We start from the raw sequence: 24,085 nt of genomic DNA on the forward strand, positions 1-24,085 counted from the left end.
TTATCTTCTAAGAAAGCTTATAAAGGTCTAAAGTTATTCCTGGAAATAAAACGTCAGAATAGTGTTTTGCTCTACAGTGGGCCAGCTTCTCATTAAAAAAAAAAATATTAAAACCAAAACCAAAAAAAAAAATTATTAACAGCACAGCAGGCACCAAAGGAGGTGTTCGTAGGCATCAGAGTTTAATCATGCTATTTCCTTGCAGATGTATCACACAAGGGGTGATCTCTTCACAAGGATAGGTTTTAGGTACTTTACAAGTCAAAATAGGTTCAGACATGTGTGGTAAGCAGGATAGAGATCTTTATTAAACTGAGTAACTGCTTACAGCACCTCTTATGCCTGAGAATGATGGCACCAGGTGGAGACTTAGGACCCAGAAATGTGAAAATCAAATGCAGGAAGTATTTTTAAAGCCAGTAAACTGAAAGGTAAGACTCTTGGAAGTCTGTAATTTTCTTCTCTGGGAGCCTGCAGTGAACACACTCTTCGGATCTACAGAGAGTACTGTAGTTACTGCCTCTCAATTTCTTATTTAAAAGAAAAGATGCATCAGAAGCCCGGGGGGGGGGGAGATTATAGTTATCTCAACATCCCCAAATAAACGTGGAGTTACCCCATGTTATATATTTCCATGGTCAATAATCCCAGGCCAGATTTACAAAGAAGGGACCCAGGACTTTTGATCCCTAAATAAACCTTTACACACCAATAGCCAATAATATACATACATCGTGTGGCAGTCTCAGCTAGATTTGGGCCGACCCCAAATTATACTCCAAAAACTAACACTAATCAGCTTCAGCCCTATTAGGGTCATGAGCTTCTCAAATCAGGAAACTTAGGTCCCCCCCCCCACCTTCCTTAAACGAAGAAACAAAGCAAGCCGGGAGTGATCCTGTTTTTTAAAGTTTTGCAAAGAGCTCCCTCCCATTTCTTCCCCATCTTTTGGCGCGAGGAGAGACAGCAGCGGCGGTAGCGCTCCTGCCGTTGTTTTCCTTTTGTTCTTCGCAGTTCGGCGCAGCCGCCGCTTTTTTTTTCCGCGAGCCCTCAAGCAGCCTTTTAAAATCACCCTTGCTGCTTTCTTTTATATTTCCTCCACCCACAGGTGATGATGCAGACGCTGAATGGCTCCGCCTCCTTCCCCTTTACCCTCCCTCCCCCTCTTTCTCTCTTCCACTGGAAGGGCTAAGCTCCCCTTAGCCAGTCAGCCTGCCCTTATTTAATTTGGAGTGTGATTTTGCTATTTTTAGCTTCTGGATTCTCTCCAGTAAGATTTAGAGGAGGCTTTTTTTCTCCTACTTTTTTAATTCTGCAAATGATTTTGACCCAGCTTCCTTCCTCTTGGAACATTTTTTTAAATTTATATAAATAAGAGGGGGCCTGTGTGCTTGTACGCTCTTTCTCTCTCTTTTTTTCCACTGCAAGTCTCTCTGCCTTCTGCTTCAGATCTGCAATTGCAACCATCAGCAACCAGAAGGGGGGATTATTTTCATTTCACCACAACACACAAGGAAAAACGTATACAGATTCGCGAATAAGAGTAATTGTAAGTTTGTGATTTCTAAAAAAAAAAGTTTGCGTTAATTTTATTTAACGTTTGCAGAATTTAGAAACAGATTTTGCAAAGTCATTTTCAGTTTGCAAAAAAATATATCTGTGCTCGGAATTTACAATAGGAAGCAAGTAAGGCATGCGGAATAAAATACTCTCCTGCCTTTTATTCTCAGCGTGCACGCAAGTAGAGAAGGGTTGTGTGTGCTGGGGGGGGTGTCTTGGCAAAGCTCACTGGACTGGGAAAGGCAGAGTGGCCTTGTAATTTGTAGCTAGGGTAGGTAGGATTTTTCTCAAGCACTTCGCCTTTAATGTTAAATTCTAATGCACTTGATCCGGGTTTTCTTCAGGGTGGGAAAATTGATGGACATATTTTTACAGCAGGTCACGGGTCCAGTGGTTAGAATTCCTCTTCATGCCTCCCTTTTTTCTTTTTCTTTTTTTTTAACGCCGGAAGAGAGGAGGTAGAGGTTAGAATTGCTCTGCTTATTGCAACTTGCTCCTATCTGCGATACTCCAATAACGTTGGGGCTCCGGCGGCTGGTGTTTCGGGTTTCCCTGCCCCCCTTCTCTTTCTCTTACAAATACATGCACGCCGGGGCTGTGTTCATTTTCAAATCGCGCGACATTACTTTCGTCCGCTTATTAATTTTTTTCAGTATGTTTCTTCCAATAGACATGCAGATCTGGAAAAAAATTTTTGTGTGTGTGCAAATAGCAGGTGCATTGGGCTTTCTAGAAACACCCCCTTCCGCTCTTTTAAAGGGGAAGATGCCAGAGCTTTCGTTTTCTTTTAAAGAAAATTGGTATAATCTGAGCTATAGCTTTTCAGGTGTTGAAAGATTGGTAGGTTTGACTAGTATTTCAGTTGGACGGATTTACTTTATTCATGTATTTATTTGCAAGCATTGTAAAACCTATGAATAGTTTTTGGCTTACATTTCTTGAGCAATGGCTTTGGCTCTTTTGGGGGGTCCCACACTCGTGCCCAAAATACGTGTGTCTGATTTCAGTAAGCTGCTGCTACTGATTTTGAACGTTTTTGTTTCTTCATTGAAAGCTCTGATTAGGCAGCTCCAGCACCAAGTCTTGATTTAGTGAGTTGCTCGATTTGCAAATACTAGAAAACTTAAATCAAAAATACATTCAGACATGAAAGTAGTGCGCCTAGCCAGCTCATTACTGGTGCTTGGCTAACTGATGTTGATAAAATTGGACTTAACAGTTGGGGAAATGTCTTGGAGAAGATACCTCAATGTTGTTATTAACTGATGGTTGGAAGAGAAGGTTTGGGTATTTCCTCTTTCCATTGATCAAGGGGGTTGACTTAAGTGGAAAAAGAGGAGATGGGAGACTATGTAACTTTCCCCATCAATATTCTGTTACATAAAGCTTCTTGCTAACTTCAAAAAAAGTCATTTACCACTTCTTCCTCTTGACAAAGAGGATCATACTTCCTCCCTGAAATCAAGGCCTTATGGGACTGAACATTTGTGCCCTGCAGGACAGAGCTCTTCAAAAGTCTCCCATTCTGTTAACCTTCCTGTGTGGCCTTCCGGCCTTCCTTATCGCTTCCTTTTATTATGTACCCTTCAAGTGGGGCTGGCTGCCTTTAATAGCCCATCTTCTAGGGCTTCAAAAGAATCCCCCTGGAATGCTCCATTAAGGGATCTCCAAAGCCAGCCCTATTTTCAAAGAGGCCCTTCAAGTTCTTGATTTGGTGTTTGTGTGTTTTCCCCAGCATATTATAAGGAAACCCGCCCCTTTGCCCAGAAGGTACCCCAGCTCCTGGGAGGACACTGTAATGCTTGGATTTAGGCCAGCCATCTTGGATTAAGCAACCTGTTGTCTTTCAAAATTTAATTTGTTATTAATCAGATAAAAGCAAACAGTTGTGGCGCAAACAGACTATTAGCACATCCAGGGGTGTGGGAACCTGGAAGAAGAGTTGGCAGATTTCTGTATTTGGGGGGAAAAAACCCAGAGGAGTGCTGTTTCTAAGGGTGACAGGTTGTGACTGCTGGCATTCAACTTCATTTTGAGGAATGGATGATCTCTTTGGCCCTCATAGCTGCCTAGAATAAATGGGTGGTGATGAGGGGAGGGGTGCTGCGTAATCATTTCTTCAGCCAGTACTCTTAAAAACATTTTCCTTTTTCCCACACAGAGAAATGTATCCACAGATTCTCATTCATTCCTGCACTCACTATTTTAGGATGTGGAAACAGGATGGTTTACTTTCCTGCATTCAGTACTGACTTTAAAACTGGAGATTGATTTTCACTGTTGTAGCATAGTGTTGGTTTTCTTGGTTTCTCCATGTTGGGGTAATACTTATTATTTCCAAAATCTGAATCAATTGTTTGTCTATATTGGTGAGGAAGGCAGGTGGGGATGATTCTTGCTCTTCGCTGCCTTCTCCATCAGTGGTAGCTAGTACCTGCAAAGGATGTAAGTTGCCCTTAAGTGTTTATAGCCTTGGCAAAACTCATCATCTCCAGGAATCCTGAGATTTGAGGAGGGAGAAGGGGAGAGAATAATACATTAGTTCATACATTATGACCATAATGTTTGTTTTAGCATGTCACAAATCATAAACCATTATTTATGGCTTAACATGTGTAAATCAAATAAATCAGATGACTTGATGAACAGATCTAGCTTGTTCAACAAATCCTGTTTAAAACAAGTCATGGCTTGGTGTACTGTATGAACATAGTCATTGAATAAGACAAATGACCTAACAGTTCATGGAAAATGGCAAATTCCTAAGAGAAATAGAAGACAACCTTGTAATAATGGTCTGTGTAAAATACAAAGGTTTGATTGATTGTTTTCCATGTGATTCTAATGATAACTCTTAGAAGATACCCTTCCCAAATTGGGAACTGTTATTGTAAATCTAAGAATTATTCTCTATTAGATATGCAACAGCTCTTGTTCATCCAACTGGCCTTCTGTGGATCCTTGCATTGGTCAAAGTGCTATAATAACAAAGTTACATAGTCTCTTTGTAGTCTAGAAGTTTTAGTCCAATTTTAGATGCATCACTGCTTAAATTGAATTAATGCCTAAAAAGAGCCTAGATTTATATACTGCTAGAGGAAGATCATATGCTAGCAGTAGATTGACTAAGACATGCTAAGCAGCATATACAGCTTTGCTGGGGAACTAAAGCTTGCTTGAAGACTACTGTAGTAGAACTTTAAACTACATTCCTCGCTGTCAGTATTTTGTATCAGCTTGTTTATAATTGATAATATTACTGGATAAGATTTGTATTTCTTCCTCAAGTACACATGCAATACACAAATCTATATACAAATACATAGCTTATAAAAATAGTAGCTGTTTTGTTATCTACTCTCTGTGAATATAATTTCAGAAGACAAGAAGGAGCAGAATGTGTGTCACTTCAGGACCTATAGAACCTTCTCCCTTTTTTCAGCCAGAAACTTTGATTTTAACAGACAGTTGAAGGGGATAGAGTATCTGTGATATCCAGATGTGTTAAATCCAAATTTATATCATCTACTGGAAATGATGTAAATTTATATTAATCATGCAGACTACTTTGAATGTTAAAGACTTGTCTGTTATTTGGAGGGATGCAATCTGGTATGTTGCGCTGAAAGTCCAGTAAAATGGGATCCATTAAATCATGGTTTCACTGTAATCTAACAGACTTTCAGATATAATACCAAGGGTTCAAATTAATATTATTTTTGCTGCAAATAGGTTTTTATTCAATTTATTTGTCTTGAGATTTGCTTATATATGTCCCCTTGTTATTGTTTAGAACCTGGTATAGTTGCACTTCTGATATTATTATAAAGCATAATCCTTAAAAGTAGAAGAGCTACAGGCCAAAATATTTCTGAATTTATATGATATAAGTAGGGTTATAATGCATACACTGTATCCACTTGACCATAAATGTACTATGATTTTCTCATTCAGAACAAGCAGAATCTTCAATCCATATGTCAATCTTCGTATTAGACTGCAATTTCTGTCATTCCTGGGCAAGCTGTCTGAAATTAAAATTGTACTCCAACACATCTGGACAGCACCAGATTGGGGAAACCTTGTTTATACTCATAACTCCAAAAAGAGATTCACAACATAATAAAGTTATCATCTGTTATCTTCTCAGGTAGCTTCACCATTGAATTGCTTTTGTGTCCTGTTTCTGAGATTCCATCATTTCTGTTATTTTAAGTTCTTTTCCTGTTCCCCTCTCCAAATCTGTTTTTCAGAACACATATAGCATATATAGGAGATACTATTTCTACACGTTCCAGTTTTAAGCAATCACTCCTTCTAGACATCAAGAGGATCCAAAAGTAGAAATATATTCCTACCAGTAGATGATGAATTACAAGTTTGTTTATTTACTAGATTTATAAGGCTGCCTGACTCAATGTGATTGTGATGACACCAATAGTTTTTCCTTTTACCATCTGTATTTTTGTTCTGATGGAAATTTGAATTAAAAGCTTGGAGTGATAAAAATATTGCCTCAATATGGATTTCAGTTTTTCTTAATACCTTGGTGAAGATGGTTGCTTTTACACCTTCAGTCAGTTTTCATGTTCACGAGGGTTTTTCAGTGTTCAGGAAACCAGTACCAGCTCTATGAAGTTAACGGCCTTCTGCACTTTTCTCAGTCTATCCTGGCAGGTTTTTAGAAGGGAAAAGTATATTTCTTGAACATGTGTTGATCCTGTATTGATTCTGTTGATATATCCTGACATTCTCCTGACATATCCTGTGTGTCGGTACACTAATATACTTTCTAGTTCGTGGGATGAAGGCAAGAGTATGTTAATTTGCAAGGTAGTTTCTAAAATTGAGATCTCTGCTTGCATGAAATAGCATTTTTCCCTCTTTCTTACTCTTGAGGAGTAAGACTGGCTTTGCCCAAAGCCCTGTTCTCAGCAGGGAATGCTACATATGATTAGTGAGAATGGAAAAAATAGGTAAAGTTGGGGTAAAGTTATGTAACATTCTGAACGAAATGCAATCTAGTGGAATAAATTATTCTGCTAGATGGTATGAATGAATGGGTAGGAGTGAGATGAGAGAGTTCAGAAAAAATGATTAGGCCATTCAGAGACTCAAGGATAATTGATAACAGTGATTGTATAGTCAGTATCTGCTTAGAAAAAGGTCTGTTTTGAATTTGTGATTTAAGTTTATTCATACATATGGCAAAGGAATATAAATCTAAAAGTATGACTGGTTTGATTGTTTATAATGAAAGATTGAGTAAAGTATACAAACGGCTGACCTTCTGAATGATGGGCAGACTATTTCTTGATAGTGTCAAAGAATCATGGGGGGAAATGGATATGGAAGAAAAAGGAAAAAAGTGAAAGAAACAACTGAACATAGAATGACTGCTGGGATGAAACTGAAGTGAGGGTATGTTGGAAAGAGTATTAGAGAGGTATATATGGGAATGAAAGTGATATATCAAAGATTGGAGTTGAAATTATATATCTTAGCATCCAAGAAAACACTAATGAAATGGAAATAATACATGCTGTGAGAATCTTAGACTAATAAGACTGCAAGAATAGCTGGTGTCACTAAAGAAACATTAAAATATGGATGTGGTTAGGCAGCGTTTAACGTGTGTGAAGCCTGCACCTGTGCCTAATATCTGGAAGAATGCCATTATTGTTCCCCACAGAAAAGGAAAGGTAGCAAAAGTGAATGCCAAAATTACAGGAGGATTAGGGTGTTCAGTGGGCCTGGGAACAGGTTTGACAGAATTCTGATTCAAAGAAGTGGGAAGTGTAGTATAGTTTTAGGCTGGGCAAGGGATATGCAGCCCAGCTTTTTATTCTTCAGTATGTTATTGAAAAAGAAAAAAAATGTATATGTCTGTTTGCTTGGAGAAAGCTTATGATAAAGTAAATTGGCTTGAATTATGGGATATTTTGCAAGAGTGTATTGAAAGTTGGTTGTTGAATGCAGTGAGCATTTATACAGTTGAAGTAAAGTCTGTGTGAGAATAAATAAAATGCTTAATCAGAGTTTCAGCATTATGCAGGGGGTATAAGACGTGTGATGTCTCTTAGTTGTTTAATATGTATATGCATACACATAGAAGGAATGTTTGTGGTGATGTTAAAAGATATGTTGGTTGAGCATGTGAATTTTGTATACTTTTGTACATAGAAAATGCTTTGTTGGCTGAGAAACTGAATGATTTGTAACAAGTGCTAAATTGTACAATGCAATGAGTTTTGATTTGAAAATTAATATTTCAAAAATAAAAGTAGTTTTTTTACAGAGAAAATGGGATAAATGATTGTAAGTTACATGACAAAAAAAAAAGCAAATGGATGTGTACCTTATTGAAGATGGGGAAATGGAGAAATTTTAAAACATGCAAATAGAAAGGTAATGGGTTGCATATGATCTATGGTGAGGAATGAATGTTTGCCAAAAGAAGCAAAAATAGCTGTGTATAAGAGCATGCTTCTGCCCATTTAGTAATATGGAAGTGAGAGCTGGATATATCAAGAGGAACATAAAAATCATTTGAATGCAGTGGGAACAGGATACGTAAGTATGTGGCTAAACCAAAAAGAGATAGGGTCAAGAATGAATGAGTGATGAATGACTGTGGATTGAATGCAAAAGTGAGTGACCAGTATGAAAAAAATACATTGAAGTGGTTTGGACATGCAGAGAGTGAATGAGGATCGAATTACAAAACAAATATATGAAGAACGAACAAATGGCTTGAGAGGAAGGGGAAGACCAAGAAAGTCATGGTTGGAGGGAGCTGATGAAATCTGAAGAACAAAAGGCAATATATGAATCAGTGTATGGGACATGCAAGGGTGGTTTTCAAGGATAGGAAAAAATGTTGAGTATAGTGAATAATGTTAGTGTAACATAGTTTTAGCTGTGCTTTTTTTCCATTTCATTTTAGTTTAATTTCTTCAGCTTACTCTTTCTTGCTTTTTTTGCACAATTTTACCCACCCCAAAAGGGAATAGTGTGATATGTACTTATGTGAAGGTGTATCTTATGTGATGGCTTCAGAGTGTGGTTTGTGATGCTGGCTTTTTAACCTTAGGTGAGTAGATCTATTTATCTGTATCGTATACATGGAACTTATAGGCTGCATGTACCTATCTAAGCACCCCTTTGCAATCCCAAATTGAACGGGACCATTTTTTCCCCCTTTTTCCTCCCCCCCCCCCCATTTTGAGAGATTTAAGGAATGAAACACTTATTTTTATTTTATCTTATTTATTTTTATTAATCAAAAGTACACACCACCCATCTCAGTGTATAAATGACTCTAGGGGGCTCACAAATAAAAAACAATAAAAATTGTACAAAAATATACAAAGTTAAAAGATGGAGAGAGTGTCCTCAAGCCACCAACTACCCGCAGTGCTGTGAACCCCTGTTGGATCCCCATGCTAGTCGGCAGAGCCAGGTCAACACTATTCCTGAAGGTCAGAAGAGTGGAGGCCAATCTTATCCCAGGGGGCGCAGGCAGAAAAGGCTCTACTCCTAGATTTCACCAATCTAAATTGTTTAGCTGATGGGGTCCATAACATGCCCTTCCTACCAGATGGGTGGGGTGGGCCAAACTGGGACAAGATGGTTCCTCAGGTAACGTGGGCCCATGCTATGAAGAGCTTTAAATGTGATAGCCAACACCATGAATTGGACCCAAAAACAAACTGGCACCCAATGCAGCTCATGCAGCAGAGGTGTTACATGCGCAACCTAGAGGTGCCCATAACTGCTCGTGCAGCAGCATTTTACACCAGCTGCAGCTTCCGGATACTTTTCAAGGGTAGCCCCATGTATATCACATTGCAATATTCCATATGGGAGATGACCAGGGCATGAGTAAAATAAAGAGAAGGGCTTCCCAATCCAGGAAAGGGCGCAACTGGTGCACGACATGGAGTTGAACAAAGGCCCTCCTAGCCACGACTGCCACCTGCTCCTTGAGTCCAGGAGGAACTCCAGATTATGCACCAGGTCCGTCTTATCCCATCCAGAACCAAAGATGGTAAGACCTAGATACAGAAGAACCCCGAACCCACATCCACTCATTCTTACCAGGGGTCAGTTGAAGCCTGTTGTTCCCCATCCAGACCCCCACAGCCTCCAGGCACCACAAAAGAACATCCACAGCATCACTAAAGTCACCTGGGACAGACATGTATAATTGAGTATCATCCTCATACTGATGATACCTCATCCTGTGGTGATGGGTGATCTCACCCAGCAGCTTCACGTAGATGTTAAAAAGGCGCCGGGAGAGCACTGAGCCCTGCAGCACCCCACAAAGCAGGGGCCATGGGCTGGACCTCTTGCTCCCTATCAACACTGATTGGGACCGGCCTTGGAGGAAGGAGATGAACCAGCACAAAACTCTGCCACCCACCCCCAACTTCTGCAGCCAACCCAAAAGGATACCATGGTCGATGGTATTGAAAGCCACTGAGAGGTCAAGAAGAGACAGGATGGATGCACTATCCCCATCCCACTCCCGCCAGAGATCATCTAACAGCACGACCAATAACATTTCTGTCCCATATCCAGACCTGAAACCCAACTGGAAGGGGTCCAGATAATCCGTTTCATCCAGGATCCTCTGGAGCTGTAGCGCCGCCACCTTTTCTACCACCTTCTCCAAAAATGGGAGGTGAGAGACCGGATGAAAATTGTCCAGAATGGTGGAGTCCAGCGACAGCTTCTTGAGAGGGCAAACCAGTGCCTCTTTAAAAGGAGCTGGAAACACCCCCTCCCTCAAGGGTGAATTAACCATTGCTCAAATCCACCCACATGTCACCTCCTGGGTGGCCTTGACCAACCAGACCTGAGAACTCTGTCCACTTCCTCGTACCCAACAGGATCAGACCATTCTGATATCTGGGCAAGTCTGCTCCACAGGCATCTCCAAAGGACCTGCACCACACTTGGCCTTCAACTTGGAATGAATCCACTAGACGTTCAACAAATTCTGCTACACGGCCCTGAAGGCAAACCTCCAAGCCCCCCTTGCCCAGGAGGGTCCAGGTAACCTTAAACAGGGCTGCCAGGTGGCACTCTGCAGAAACAATAAGAGCAGAGAAATAATGGCATTTCACTGCTCTTATCATCACAAGGTAGGCCTTAATAGCGCTCTAACTTGTGTCCAATCAGATTTGTCCCTCATCTTTCTCCAGCAGTGCTCTAAATGTCTCGTGATCCTTTCAATTCCCTCAACTCCTCTGTAAACCATGGAGAGTGACAGGAATGATGGGCCAAGAGGGATCGCACAGGCACGATCCTATTTAAGGCCTCAGCTGCCTTCCTATTCCAGGCAGCGGCCAGTGCCTCAGCAGGACTGTGCAGTAGAACCTCAGGGACAACCCCTAGTTCCCTTTGGAACCCCACCGGGTCTATCAGTCGCTGTGGCAGACCAATCTAATAGCTCCTGCCTCCCTGCAGAGGGGGCAGCATAAGAGAATCTCAAAGTCATCAGGGTGTGATCTGACCATGACAAAGGGGACAAGGATAGCTCCCCCATCAGATCACATTACCACTGCTCCGACAAGAATAAGAAAACCATATGTGACCACTGTTTCAAGTCGGGCCATAAATGACCTGGGATAGGCCCATGGCCACCATGGCGGCCATGAACTCCGGAGCTGCTTTCGAGGCCGGCCCAAGGAACGGCAAGTCAAAGTTCCCCAAGACCATAAGCCTGGAGAACTCCAAAGCCAACCCCAAGATGGCCTCCAGAAGCTCAGGCAGGGAGGTTGCTATGCAGCAGGGAGGCTGGTACAGTAGCAACAATCCCAACTGGATCCCGCAAGCCTGTCTTCAAAAACAGGGTCTCACAAACAGCAACTTGGAGAGCAGTGCCCCTGAAGACAAACAGATTTTTGGGTGACAACTGCTACACCCCCTCCCCGGCCCTGGAGCCTCAGCTGGTGCCATACCCAAAACTCAGTTGGGCACAATTCAGAAAGGGGGACCCCCCCCCCTTCCGGCCCCAGCCAGGTCTTGATAATACATGCCAGGTCAGCCTGCTCATCCCTGATAAGGTCACAAATAAGGGGAGCTTTATTATTAACCGACCTGGCATTAATCAGCAGCAGCCAAAGGTCCAGGCCTCTAGATCCGCTGCCCAGGACCTGGGCCTGAGTACGGAGGGCCAGAACATGACAACAGCACAAGACACCAGGAACATCTTCCCCGGAACAGCTTGCCCTCTGTCTCCCATCAAAACATCCTATGCCCGTCACCACCTGAATGACAGGTCATGACAGAGAGTTCTGACAAAATGTGGTCCACTGGAGAAGGAAATGGCAACCCACTCCAGTATCCTTGCCAAGAAAACCCCATGGACAATGTTAAAAGGCTAAAAGATATGACGCCGGAAGATGAGCCCCTCAGGTCGGAAGGTGTCCAATATGCTACTGGGGAAGAGCGGAGGGCAATTCCAAGTAGCTCCAGAAAGAGTGAAGCGGCTGAGCCAAAGCCAAAAGGACGTTCAGCTGTGGATGTGTCTGGAAGCGAAAAGAAGGTCCGATGCTGTAAAGAACAATATTGTATAGGTACCTAGAATGTAAGATCTATGAACCAAGGCAAGCTGGATGTGGTCAAACATGAGATGACAAGATTGAACATCGACATCTTGGGAATCAGCGAACGGAAATGGACGGGAATGGGTGAATTTAATTCGGGTGACCATTATATCTACTACTGTGGGCAAGAAACCCTTAGAAGAAATGGAGTTGCACTCATAGTCAATAAGAGAGTGGGAAAGGCAGTAATGGGGTACAACCTCAAAAACGACAGAATGATCTCAGTGCGTATCCAAGGCAAACCATTCAAGATCACAGTCATCCAAGTCTATGCCCCAACCACTGATGCTGAAGAAGCTGAAGTTGACCGCTTCTATGAAGACCTACAACACCTTCTAGAACTAGCACCAAAAAAAGATGTCCTTTTCATCATAGGGGATTGGAATGCTAAAGTAGGAAGTCAAGGAGTAATCGGAATAACAGGCAAGTTTGGCCTTGGAGTACAAAATGAAGCAGGGCAAAGGCTAATAGAGTTCTGTCAAGAGAACAAGCTAGTCATAGCAAACATGCTTTTCCAACAACACAAGAGACGACTCTACACATGGACATCACCAGATGGTCAATACCGAAACCAGATTGATTATATACTTTGCAGCCAAAGATGGAGAAGCTCTATACAGACATCAAAAACAAGACCAGGAGCTGACTGTGGCTCAGATCATGAGCTTCTTACTGCAAAATTTAGGCTTAAATTGAAGAATGTAGGGAAAACCACTAGACCACTCAGGTATGACTTAGATCATATTCCTTGTGAGTACACAGTGAAGGTGATGAATAGATTTAGAGGATTAGGTTTGGTAGACAGAGTGCCTGAAGAACTATGGACAGAGGTCCGTAACATTGTACAGGAGGCAGCAACTAAAACCATCCCAAAGAAAAAGAAATGCAAGAAAGCAAAATGGCTGTCTGATGAGGCTTTACAAATAGCTGTGGAAAGAAGGAATGCGAAAAGCAAGGGTGAAAGGGAAAGATATAAGCAACCGAATGCAGATTTCCAGAGAATAGCAAGGAGAGATAAGAAGGCCGTCTTAAATGAACAATGCCAAGAAATGGAGGAAAACAATAGAATGGGGAAGACTAGAGATCTGTACAAGAAAATTGGAGATATGAAAGGAATGTTTAGTGCAAAGATGGGCATGATAAAGGACAAAAAAGGCAGGGACCTAACAGAAGCAGAAGAGATTAAGAAGAGGTGGCAAGAATACACAGAAGAACTATACAAGAAAGATCTTAATGTCCCTGATGTCCACGCTGGTGTGATCACTGACCTTGAGCCAGACATCCTAGAGAGTGAAGTCAAGTGGGCCTTAGGAAGCATTGCTAACAACAAAGCTAGTGGAGATGACAGTATTCCAGCTGAGTTATTTAAAATACTAAAAGACGATGCTGTTAAAGTGCTGCACTCAATATGCCAGCAAGTTTGGAAAACGCAACAGTGGCCACGGGATTGGAAAAGGTCAGTTTATGTTCCAATTCCAAAGAAGGGCAATGCCAAAGAATGCTCAAACTGTCGCACAATTGCACTCATTTCACATGCTAGCAAGGTTATGCTCAAAATCCTACAAGCTAGGCTTCAGCAGTACATGAACCGAGAACTACCAGATATACAAGCTGGGTTTCAAAGAGGCAGAGGAACTAGAGATCAAATCGCCAACATTCGCTGGATCATGGAGAAAGTACGAGAGTTCCAGAAAAATATCTACTGCTTCATTGACTATGCAAAAGCCTTTGATTGTGTGGATCACAACAAACTCTGGCAAATTCTTAAAGAGATGGGGGTACCAGACCACCTTACCTGTCTCCTGAGAAATCTGTATGCGGGCCAAGAAGCAACAGTTAGAACCGTTCATGGAACAACCGATTGGTTCAAAATAGGGAAAGGTGTACAACAAGGCTGTATACTGTCACCCTGTTTATTTAACCTATATGCAGAGTACATCATGAGAAATGCCAGGCTGGAAGAATCACAAGCCGGAATTAAGATTACAGGGAGAATCATCAACAGCCTCAGATATGCAGACGATACCACCCTAATGGCAGAAAGTGAAGAAGAACTCAAGAGCCTCTTGATGAGGGTGAAAGAGGAGAGTGCAAAAGCTGGCTTGAAACTCAACATTAAAAAAACTAAGATCATGGCATCTGGACCCATCAATTCCTGGCAAATAGAAGGGGTAGAAATGGAAGCAGTAACAGACTTCATTTATTTGGGCTCCGAGATCACCGCAGACGGAGACTGCAGCCATGAAATTAAAAGACGCTTGCTCCTTGGGAGGAAAGCTATAGCAAGCCTAGATAGCATATTAAAAAGCAGAGACATCACCTTGCCGATAAAGATCTGCATAATGAAAGCTGTGGTTTTCCCCATAGTAATGTATGGCTGTGAGAGCTGGACCATAAAGAAGGCTGAGCGCCGAAGAATTGATGCCTTTGAACTGTGGTGCTGGAGAAGACTCTTGAGAGTCCCCTAGACTGCTAGGGGGTCAAACCAGTCAATCTTAAAGGAAATCAACCCCGATTGCTCATTGGAAGGATCGATAATGAAGCTCAAGCTCAGATACTTTGGTCACCTAATGCGAAGAGAGATCTCTTTGGAGAAGACCCTGATGCTGGGAAAGATTGAAGGCAAAAGGAGAAGAGGACGGCAGAGGATGAGATGGTTAGATAGCATCACTGAAGCAATGAGCATGAAACTGAGCAAACTCAGGGAGGCAGTGAAGGACAGGAAGGCCTGGTGCAATATGGTTCATGGGGTCATGAAGAGTCGGACACGACTTAACGACTAAACAACAACAACAGCAAAGCTCCCTCAGAGTATTCATTGCTACCCAGCTCCAGTCTCTCCACTCCTCTAACTAGGGATTGCTCCATCTGCTCCTGCCCATCAAACATCCCCCTACCAACCCAGGGGTGTTTCTTTTTTAACCCTACTAAACCCCCAAAATATGGGTTTGAAAATTCTGGCTGTGCACTTTCCAGTGATACAACAGCATTACTGACCATGCCTCATGTAGCACCAAGCCTGTGCAGAAAGAGCAAGGTTGATACCAGGACTGAAAAAGATTGGCCACCTTCAATCCTCACTGAAACCTGTGACATAGGGACCGTATTTTCATAGCAGTTCCTGAAAGGCTACTTATAGTGCAATCTTTAATGAGTTTATTCCAAAGTAAATCACACTAAATTCAGTAGGTTTTACTCTGTAGTAAGCACGATCATATTTAAATATTTAGATTTCTCAAGACTATTTATAGGTGTCCGTCTGTTTTAAAAATGCAGATTTTTTTAAACTTATGAGTCACTTCCATAATTGAGCATGAGTCAATATATATATTTGTAAAAAAAAAAAAAAACTAGTAGGTCTCTGTGTTCAAAGTTCATAAATCTGTCTGGGGTATATCTTTATTTTTAAACATTGTTCCTAGAAATATCTACATCCTGCTGGCAGCTGATTCCAAGTCCAAAAATCTCATTTGGTCATCTTATAAAAGCTTTCATAATTTTGTTTTCTTGGTTTATTTTGTTTGGTTAGAAAAATGGACTTTTGTCAGCTTAAGCTGTGAAGAAAAATTATTTAGATAATATTGTAGTCTAAAGGAACTTGGAGCCTTTTAACTGCATGCTTTGCAATTAGGAATAAATATATAAATTAGCTTTTGCTACTGGCAATATTTGTGAATAATACAGTAAAGCTTTACCAAGTGTTCTGAATATCTTAAAAATGCCTCATCCTGTGAACTGTATTGTTAAGATCTTTCCTTATGGGAAGTTTCAAGATGTCCATCTCATGCTGTCAGTGCTACAGACTAAGCTTCTAATGCTGTACTTAAGAGCAAGGGAAGGCACATTTTTGGATCTCTGGCCACATTTGGTAATTAAGAGCATATTGTGGGAATGCTCAGAAAATGTCTGTCATGGGATAGGGAGGGCAGCTCGTACACAAAACAATGGCATGGTGGAACTAGCTGGTCACAAAACACCCAATGCCAGAAGGACAACTGGTGAAGTTGCTCCCCACTAACCCCCATAATACACTCTCTACCACCCCAGCTTATTGTTTCATGGCAGGTAAGATACACAGCCACTCACCTTTTTATTTTTAAGAATAAATATATAAACTATATGGGGCCCCCAAAACATTATTGGAGTTAAAGAGGAGGAGGTGCTTTATAGCATCCCTATTTCTCATTTATTTATTTATTTATTTTTATTTAAAGCGGTCTAAGCAAACAAAGGCAGGAGGACAGCCTGGCAGACACCAAGGAACATGTTTGCAAGCACAAGGATGCAAACAAGACTCTAGTTTAATGTGAGGAGGAAAAGCTCTGGTATCCAAAGGCATTAGGACATTGACTTGGTTTTTTATATTGCTCCATTAGACATTCAAGTAGAGAGAGAGAGATTGATTGATTGATTTTCATTCTTTGGGATAGTTCAGTATTGCTTTTGGGGCTGACCTCTGCCTCCTCTGGAGCCTCAATAAATCTCTAGATTATCGTATATAAACAGCCCTGGCTCTTTTTAGTCAAAATCCTTTGTGGGTTTTCTGATAAGATGCTGTCAGTTCCTGCCAACAGCTAGGAGAGAGAATCTGCATGCCAGCATCTTGGCGAACCTCTCTGTATTTGGAATGAACATAAAAGCTGAGGACTTCTCTTTTCTGTTCAGGGGCCAACAGAGAATCTATGTTTGGATGATATGCTGTAGTTACCCAAAGGCTCCTACGTTTAGTGAAATGGTTTGGTCAAACCTGTGGTCAATGTGAGTCTTTTAGAACTGGGGACAAGGTAGTGCCCTGCATTTCAAACTGATGCATTGGTATTTATTGTGGGGGAGTTGCTGCCTAGTGACTCCCCCTGGTCCTAGGGGTCACCATGGAAACAGCTCAGCAGGTAGCCTATCCTTTTGTGGCCCTGTTTCTGATGGATTCTGACAGTTGTCAAGATGCAGACATACAGATGCAGGAAGAAGTAGCTTATTGCTGTGTGAGGTTGGGAGAGTAGCTAAGGGCAGAACAACACAAAAATACACGAGGCATGTTGACACTCTCATTTTCATTTTAAAGCAGAGATTTTGTTCAAAGTAGCGCTATGTGAGTAAGTAAGGTTTAACGGCCCTCCCATTCCCATGTGGCATTTCAAATATTCCTCTTGTAGGACAGAGCTTGTATCATTCTTGTCCCACCCAGAAAAAGGTGCTGTTGTCATAGTGATAGCAGCACAATTGATATGAGTTTGGCCTTCAAGAGAAGAAGATATCTAGGCCCTTTTTTCTCAGCTTGATGGGCCATTCTAGATGGGGAATTGGGATGTAAAGACCTAAGCCCATTTGATGGCTTTAAATTGGGAATGATTGGCTTAGACCTAATTTAAATAGGATGTCTTAGTCACTGTAATACCCTGTTGATTGTCCTTAGTAACTTTTGTAGATTTCTATTTAATTTTTGTCTTACAGAAGACCTTACACTTTCTAAAATATATTTACTACATTCAGTTTGGCTTTAAATGAACTTGCCCTATGTTCCCTATTTTTCAAATTCTTTGTGGGATAACTAGCTTCCTAAATTCTTATTCTTGCACAATCTGGATCTTTGGATTGGACATGTAAGGGAGACTGGGCTGGCTGCCCCTCTTTTTTACCCCCCCCCCCATGCCTTCTATCAGAAATCATTTTACAATTTATCTGCACTAGTTTGTGTGGGAGAAAAAAATCTTCCTTATTGCTTAGCATGAATATACAGGTGATTGGTCATCTATGCAGCTACATGTGGGGATCTGAATTCATCCCTATAAAGCTGTAGTGTTATAGGATAGGATACTGTGCTTGTAATGACTGGGTAAAGGTCATTAAACATGAGTGCTTCTAGTAGGATTAAATAAAGTTTCCTTTGTATATTTCTACAATTGAAGCATAGATGAAGTATGCAAGAAACAAAATGTTAGGATATTAATTTCTCTTTATTGTAATTTTATCACTGGCAGTGCTATGACAATTGTAAGGCTTAGTTGAATAATTTCTTAGAAAATTATTCAAAAGGATCTTCAGTGAAAGAAAATCCTTTTGAATAATTACACCTTAAACTACAAGGGCTTACTAAAAAAACAAAAGATGCCTGAAAATACAGTCCTCTTTTCCACAGCAGGGAATGCCTTTTGCTATGAAGAATGCACAGGTTGCTGCAGGCTTCATTTAAAACAAACCATGTTCTTTTTCATTCAGAACTTTGGTTATTCTTCTATAGTTCAATGATAAAATAATCAATTCATGGAATAAAGCTAATGACTAATCACATATTTAATCAGGTGGCAATTGTAAAAAAAATATTCTAAGAGCTGGATCATAATCTGTTGGCACCACATTAAATGTGAAATGAGTCTGATTAACTTTTATGAAGTGCTGATATTCTTAGCCCAGTAAAACATGTAGCCTTTAATAAAAATCGGAAGTGTCTAGTCTCATGCTTGGCAGGATGACAGAGTAGTGCAGCCAACTCTTCTAATAATGGTCATTCATGATATTCGTGTTAGCCTGTATGTTGTACTTTGTGAAGCAGACAGACACACACACACAAATTTAGAACAGGGGGCCCTTTGGATGCTTTTGGAGTGTGCTGATCTGAATAGATCCATTTTTCAAAGCACTCAGCTTTTCCTACTCAGGCAAATAGAGGGCCATTTCCTCTTTGCTTGGGTAAGAGCACCTCTTGAAAGCATAGACTCTGTGGGCCTTTCTTTCCCTGTCTAGGCAGGGAGAGGACAGAGCCAGTTAGAGGTGCTTTACATTGTTCACGCCCTTTCATAAGATTTGATAATCTAGTGGCCAGAATAAAAACTACTTTCAGTCTTCTGAAATCTGCATATATTGGCATTATGAGAGAAAAAAAATCAACAGAATCATTTTTATTTCTGTCCTTTTAAAAGAAGGAAGATGAGTGAATCCAGTGCAAAATCAAGCCAACCTCTGTCTGCTAAACAAGACAAAGATGTCTCAGAGAAGAGAGGACGAGGTCGGCCCAGGAAGCAACCTCAGGTTTGTACAATATTCAACTTCCCTTGTGTTACTAGGGGAAGCTTTTGCAAGCTATGCTATGAATCTTGCCTCTGACTGGTTATTGCTTAAAGCAACTGAGTCATAGTAAAAGAGAAATACAAAGGAATATTACTGTGGTGCAACCAAAGTTATTGATGATACACAATTTAAAGATCAGTAGGACTAACTTTATATACTTAATGAAGGCAACTCCTCTGGGAATCAGGGCATCTTGCTTTATGACACTAGCAGTAATTGGGATGGTCTAACTCCTTTTGAAGCAAATTCTGAATCTCTGGCCATTTTCATACTTCTCAAGTATCAGAATATTTTCCTTTCTGAAGTATCTAGAAAGTACCTTAGCCACAAAAAAAAGTGTAGGTTTTCTTCAATTAATGCACTATCCTGGTACACTAGGAGAGCAGTTCACTTCAATACTGCCTTAGAGTCGCTTATTTTGATCCCAGAAAGAATGGAATTTCCTCCTAGAGATTATTTCAGCTTAAAGTGATGAATGTTTGAGAACCCTTTAGAACTGTCTGCAACTCTGCAGTATTATCACCTATAATGTGATCAGAGCTTCATTTAAGTCCTATTAATACGTAGAGATTCTAAAGCACCTAATACATTGTACTATGTCATGTTTCCACTGAACACACTGAGCAAACATTGACTGTCTTTCTAAAGGGTTCACATATTTTCTCTAACTACTATAGATCTTCAAAAAGCTTTGAATCACATTGTCACTTGTAATATGATCCAAGAAAAAATTTTGATAGCTGAACTTCACAATTCTTGGATCTTCCCTCTCTGCTTTGTCCCTCTTCATTTTTCCTTTACAGTGAAACCTCATTTCAGTGAAGTAATTGTAGGAAGGGCATACCTGTTTTTGAAGCGAGTATGTTGAATTGGAAAGTAGGGCATCATGGAAATATATGTGATTTGTGTGATATCATCACACAGATGACATCATTTGCATCACTTGCCATTTGTAATGACATCATTTAAAAAATCGTGCAAGAGTCCATTGCACTGTGCTTTATTAAAACGAGGCTTCTCTGTCCTACAATATTTTTATTATTGACATGTTTAAATGCCTGTAAGCAACTAAGAAACAGTATTCCACACAGCCTGTCCTGCAAGCATATTGGCCATGATCCTTTCTGCTACTTCAAAGTGTATTTCATTTTTTTTAATAAGATGAGTGGTGACAGATTTGATAGATAAATAAATAAAATAAATACAAATTTCTCTTTAGTGATACAGGGCTCACTAAATAAGGGAGGAAATGTAGCTGCGTATTTGCAGTAACATTCTCACTACAGCATATTTGAAAAACTGGTTTTCAGTAGATTCTCCAAATGCACACACTATTAAGAGTTGGTTCAGTTAATGCTTCTTCTGTCTGCATGTGTAACTTAAAAGCATATAACCTGAGTAAATATAGGGCTGGATTCTAGAAATATATTTTTCCAAGATACTTAAATATAGCTTTGACTTTGGATGACAGCTCCATGTTATCTTTTTTATGTTATCAGAAGGAAACATATATGCCATTTTTTCAGATTTTTTCCATCTAAACTGGAATGAGCATTGTTTGAGAAGTCAGGGAACCACAAGTCAGTCTCCCAATCTTCTGGAGAGTCACATGAAGCTCTCTAGTGACAGTAGTGTCATTGAGCACACCCTAGTTAATTTGAGGGAGCTGTTTCTAGCTTTTGAGGGAGTTAAGAGTAAAACTAAGACTGGGAAACCTCTTGTGCAAATTGCTTTCATTCCCATCCTTAAAGCCACCAACCCCAATGAAAAATGGATTAAACTTGCACAAGAAAAATGTCATTTTGCTGCTTGATTTTTGTTGTATTGGACCAAAGTGTTAAGGGGCTGCAAATGGAAGGCTGGGCTGTGGGTTTCTGGTCACTGATCAAAGTCTTGGGAGCCCTGATTCTATCTGTATTTATATTGCTACTCTTGGTTCTACATGAAAAAGATCAAAATCAGGCTAGTCTGTCTTTCTGCCGATCTGAAGCATCAACTGCCACCTCCTCCTCTTCCATCTGCCTGAAGTAGTACAGTGAGATAATCTTTCTGGAGAAAGAAAGACTGCTGGTATTTGATCATTGGCTATTCTACAGCTATAAGTGGAATGTTACAGGAAATTACAAACAGTAGCTATATAATACTTGAAGAGTGTCCACTGTATGATAAAATGAGTATAGGAAGAATTGTGTACGCTGTATCACATAAAACACGCCATGGTGGTACATGTTTGACACTATACTTTAATCACTATAGACTGTACTATGAACCTCCACCACAAATTAATGTGTCTGGATATCAGGTTTCTAAATTGGCTGTATTGGTTGCAGTTTGGTGGGATTCTTTTATTTCTTTTATTGTGTCTTCTGGATACATAGCAAAATGCCCTGAGAGGATGTGTAAGCATTAGCTACATTTATTTCTCTGTCAGTCATTATAATATTCTTTGTTTGTAGCAAGAACCCAGTGAAGCACCAATACCCAAGAGACCACGTGGTAGACCAAAGGGGAGCAAAAACAAGGCCACTTCAAAGGGAAGGGTAGGTATTCTGAATGCTGGATAATGAATTGGAAATCATCTTCAATCATGTGTACTCTTTCCTGTTATTTTTATGCACATATACCTACACTTCAACTGACAGTGACTGTTAAAGACTGATCTGGAGAATTGCTTGAACAGAAATAGTTATCCCACAGAAGAATGAACCAGCCATAGGGAAGATCAGTGGCATTCTCCATACATTAAATGTATTGTAACAATCTCTTAATGCCCTTACTAGAACCAACTAGCAATAGTGAAGAGATCAGTATGGGGGAATGACCTTGGGAAACAGGGGGAAGAGCTGCAGCCAGGGCAATGGTTGGATAAGAGGCAACTTAGCTTGCAGAATGAATGTGGCAGTGGCAAATGTCTCAGAAGGGACCCTCCCTAGTTTCTTGGGCTGTAAAGGTGATGAGGGAGAAATGTACTTTCAGACTTCCAAGACTGATGTCAGCCTTGCAAGGTAGTCCAGACAAGAAGCACACTCAGAAGTATTAGCTCTACTTTATTGTAAGGTTACATTAACAGAATCTTGCAAATCTGAAAGTACATTTCTCCCCCGTCACCTTTATAGCCCAAAAAACTAGAGAGTGTTCCTTCTGAGCTGTTTGCCACTCTCACATTCATTCTGCCTATTAAGCTGCTTTTTATCCGACTGTTGTCTTGGCTGTGGTTCTTTCCCTTGTCTCCCAAGATCATTCCCATATACCATTACAAGAGGTGAGCTATGGTTTTAGAAAGGTTAGGCATTTTCTCTTATTTTTTCTTAAACGTACTATTGTGGCTTCCAAATTTTTCTGTTTTTATTTTTCTTTTAAATATAACATTTTCCAATTCCATATCTGTTTGTGCATATGAATCTGGTGTTTTTGAAGTTTCTGGGATGAAACTAGATAGTACAAGAAGAATATAAGAATTCTAGGTCTGTTTTTTCCATATGGTAATAATATGGGAGCTAAAGTACCATGGTCTTTCCCCCTAACTTTTGGAAAGCATTTGAAAGGTAGAATTTGTAGATATGGGAGGGAAGGAGCACCCTTCTATTGATCACCAAGTTCTCCCTTATATATGTTCCCTGCCTCAGTGCTATGTCAGTAGAAGTATACTAACAAAATCAACAAACAAAATCATTGTTTATTCGCTATGCTGTGTTGGGCAATTTATACCTTAAATGTTGTGTCCAGTTCTGGGCACTGCAGTTTAGGAAAGGTATTGACAAACAGGATATCCAGAAAAGACTGACCAAGATGATAAGAGGCCTTATGAAAAAAAATACATGAGGAAGAATTGGATGTATTGGGTATGTTTAGCTTGGATAAGAGAAGACTGTGGGGGACATTATAGGTCTCTTCAGGTATCTTCTAGAGACAGTGTGGTAATCCTTGTTTAACAGTGCTAATTGGGAACAGAAACTCCATCATTAAGCAATGCAGTCATAAGTTGAAAAATCGTATTACTGCGCTGATTAGCAATGGCAGTCCCAGTTGCCATCATTAAGCGAGGACTGTGCGGGTCATCAAGTGAGGACCTCGTGACCGGGACTTCCAACTTCCTGCTGGCTTCCCCATTGACATTGCTTGACAGAAGCCAGCAGGAAAGGTCGCAATTTGTGATCACATGACCATGGGATGTTATGACAGCCATAAGTACAAGGTCCAGTCATAACTACCACTTGTTCAGTGCTGTTGTAAAGTTTGAACGGTCGCTGAATGAGTGGTTGTTAAATGAAGACCACCTGAATAACTCTCAACAATGCAGGACTAGAACTGGGAGACTAGTCCACCCTCATCCATAGAAGTTTACTGGGTGACTTTAGGCCATTCACATTCCCCACTCCCTCAGCCCATCCTATCTCACAGGATTGTTGCTGTGAAGAAAAATATGAAGAAGCATTATGTATGCCACTTTAAGCTCCTGAACAAAAGGCAAGATATACAGTGCATTCAGAAAGTATTCAGACCCCCTTCACTTTTTTTCAATTTTGTTATGTTGCAGCCTGATACTACAATTGTTCAAATTCTTTTTTTCTTTCTCATTAATCTACACTCAGTACCCCATAATGACAAAGTGAAAACAGAATTTTAGAAATGTTTGTAAATTTATTAAAAAGAAAAAACTGAAATATCACATGTACTTAAGTATTCAGACCCTTTACTCAGTACTTTGTTGAAGCACCTTTGGCAGCAATTACAGTCTCAAGTCTATTTTGGTATGACGCGACAAGCTTTGCACACCTGGATTGGGGGATTTTCTGCCATTCTTCTTTGCAAATCCTCTCAAGCTCAATCAGGTTGGATGG

General features: G+C 40.5%; 1 protein-coding gene across 1 annotated transcript in view; it reads left to right on the top strand.

Moving 5' to 3' along the window:
- The first annotated feature begins 1,159 nt into the window (after positions 1 to 1,159).
- The window catches only part of HMGA1 (high mobility group AT-hook 1), a 33,192-nt gene continuing 10,266 nt past the window's right edge, over positions 1,160 to 24,085 (top strand). The window contains exons 1-3 of the mRNA XM_088154180.1: positions 1,160 to 1,549; positions 19,097 to 19,205; positions 21,701 to 21,784. Of these exons, the coding sequence (XP_088010306.1) occupies positions 19,104 to 19,205; positions 21,701 to 21,784 (186 nt within the window). The 5' untranslated portion in view covers positions 1,160 to 1,549; positions 19,097 to 19,103. The remainder of the gene's footprint in view (positions 1,550 to 19,096; positions 19,206 to 21,700; positions 21,785 to 24,085) is intronic.

Source organism: Python bivittatus, unplaced genomic scaffold (assembly GCF_059951505.1).
Source record: "Python bivittatus isolate LINGU-HERP-01145 unplaced genomic scaffold, Pbiv_v1 ctg000700_np1212, whole genome shotgun sequence".
Lineage (NCBI taxonomy): Eukaryota > Metazoa > Chordata > Lepidosauria > Squamata > Pythonidae > Python > Python bivittatus.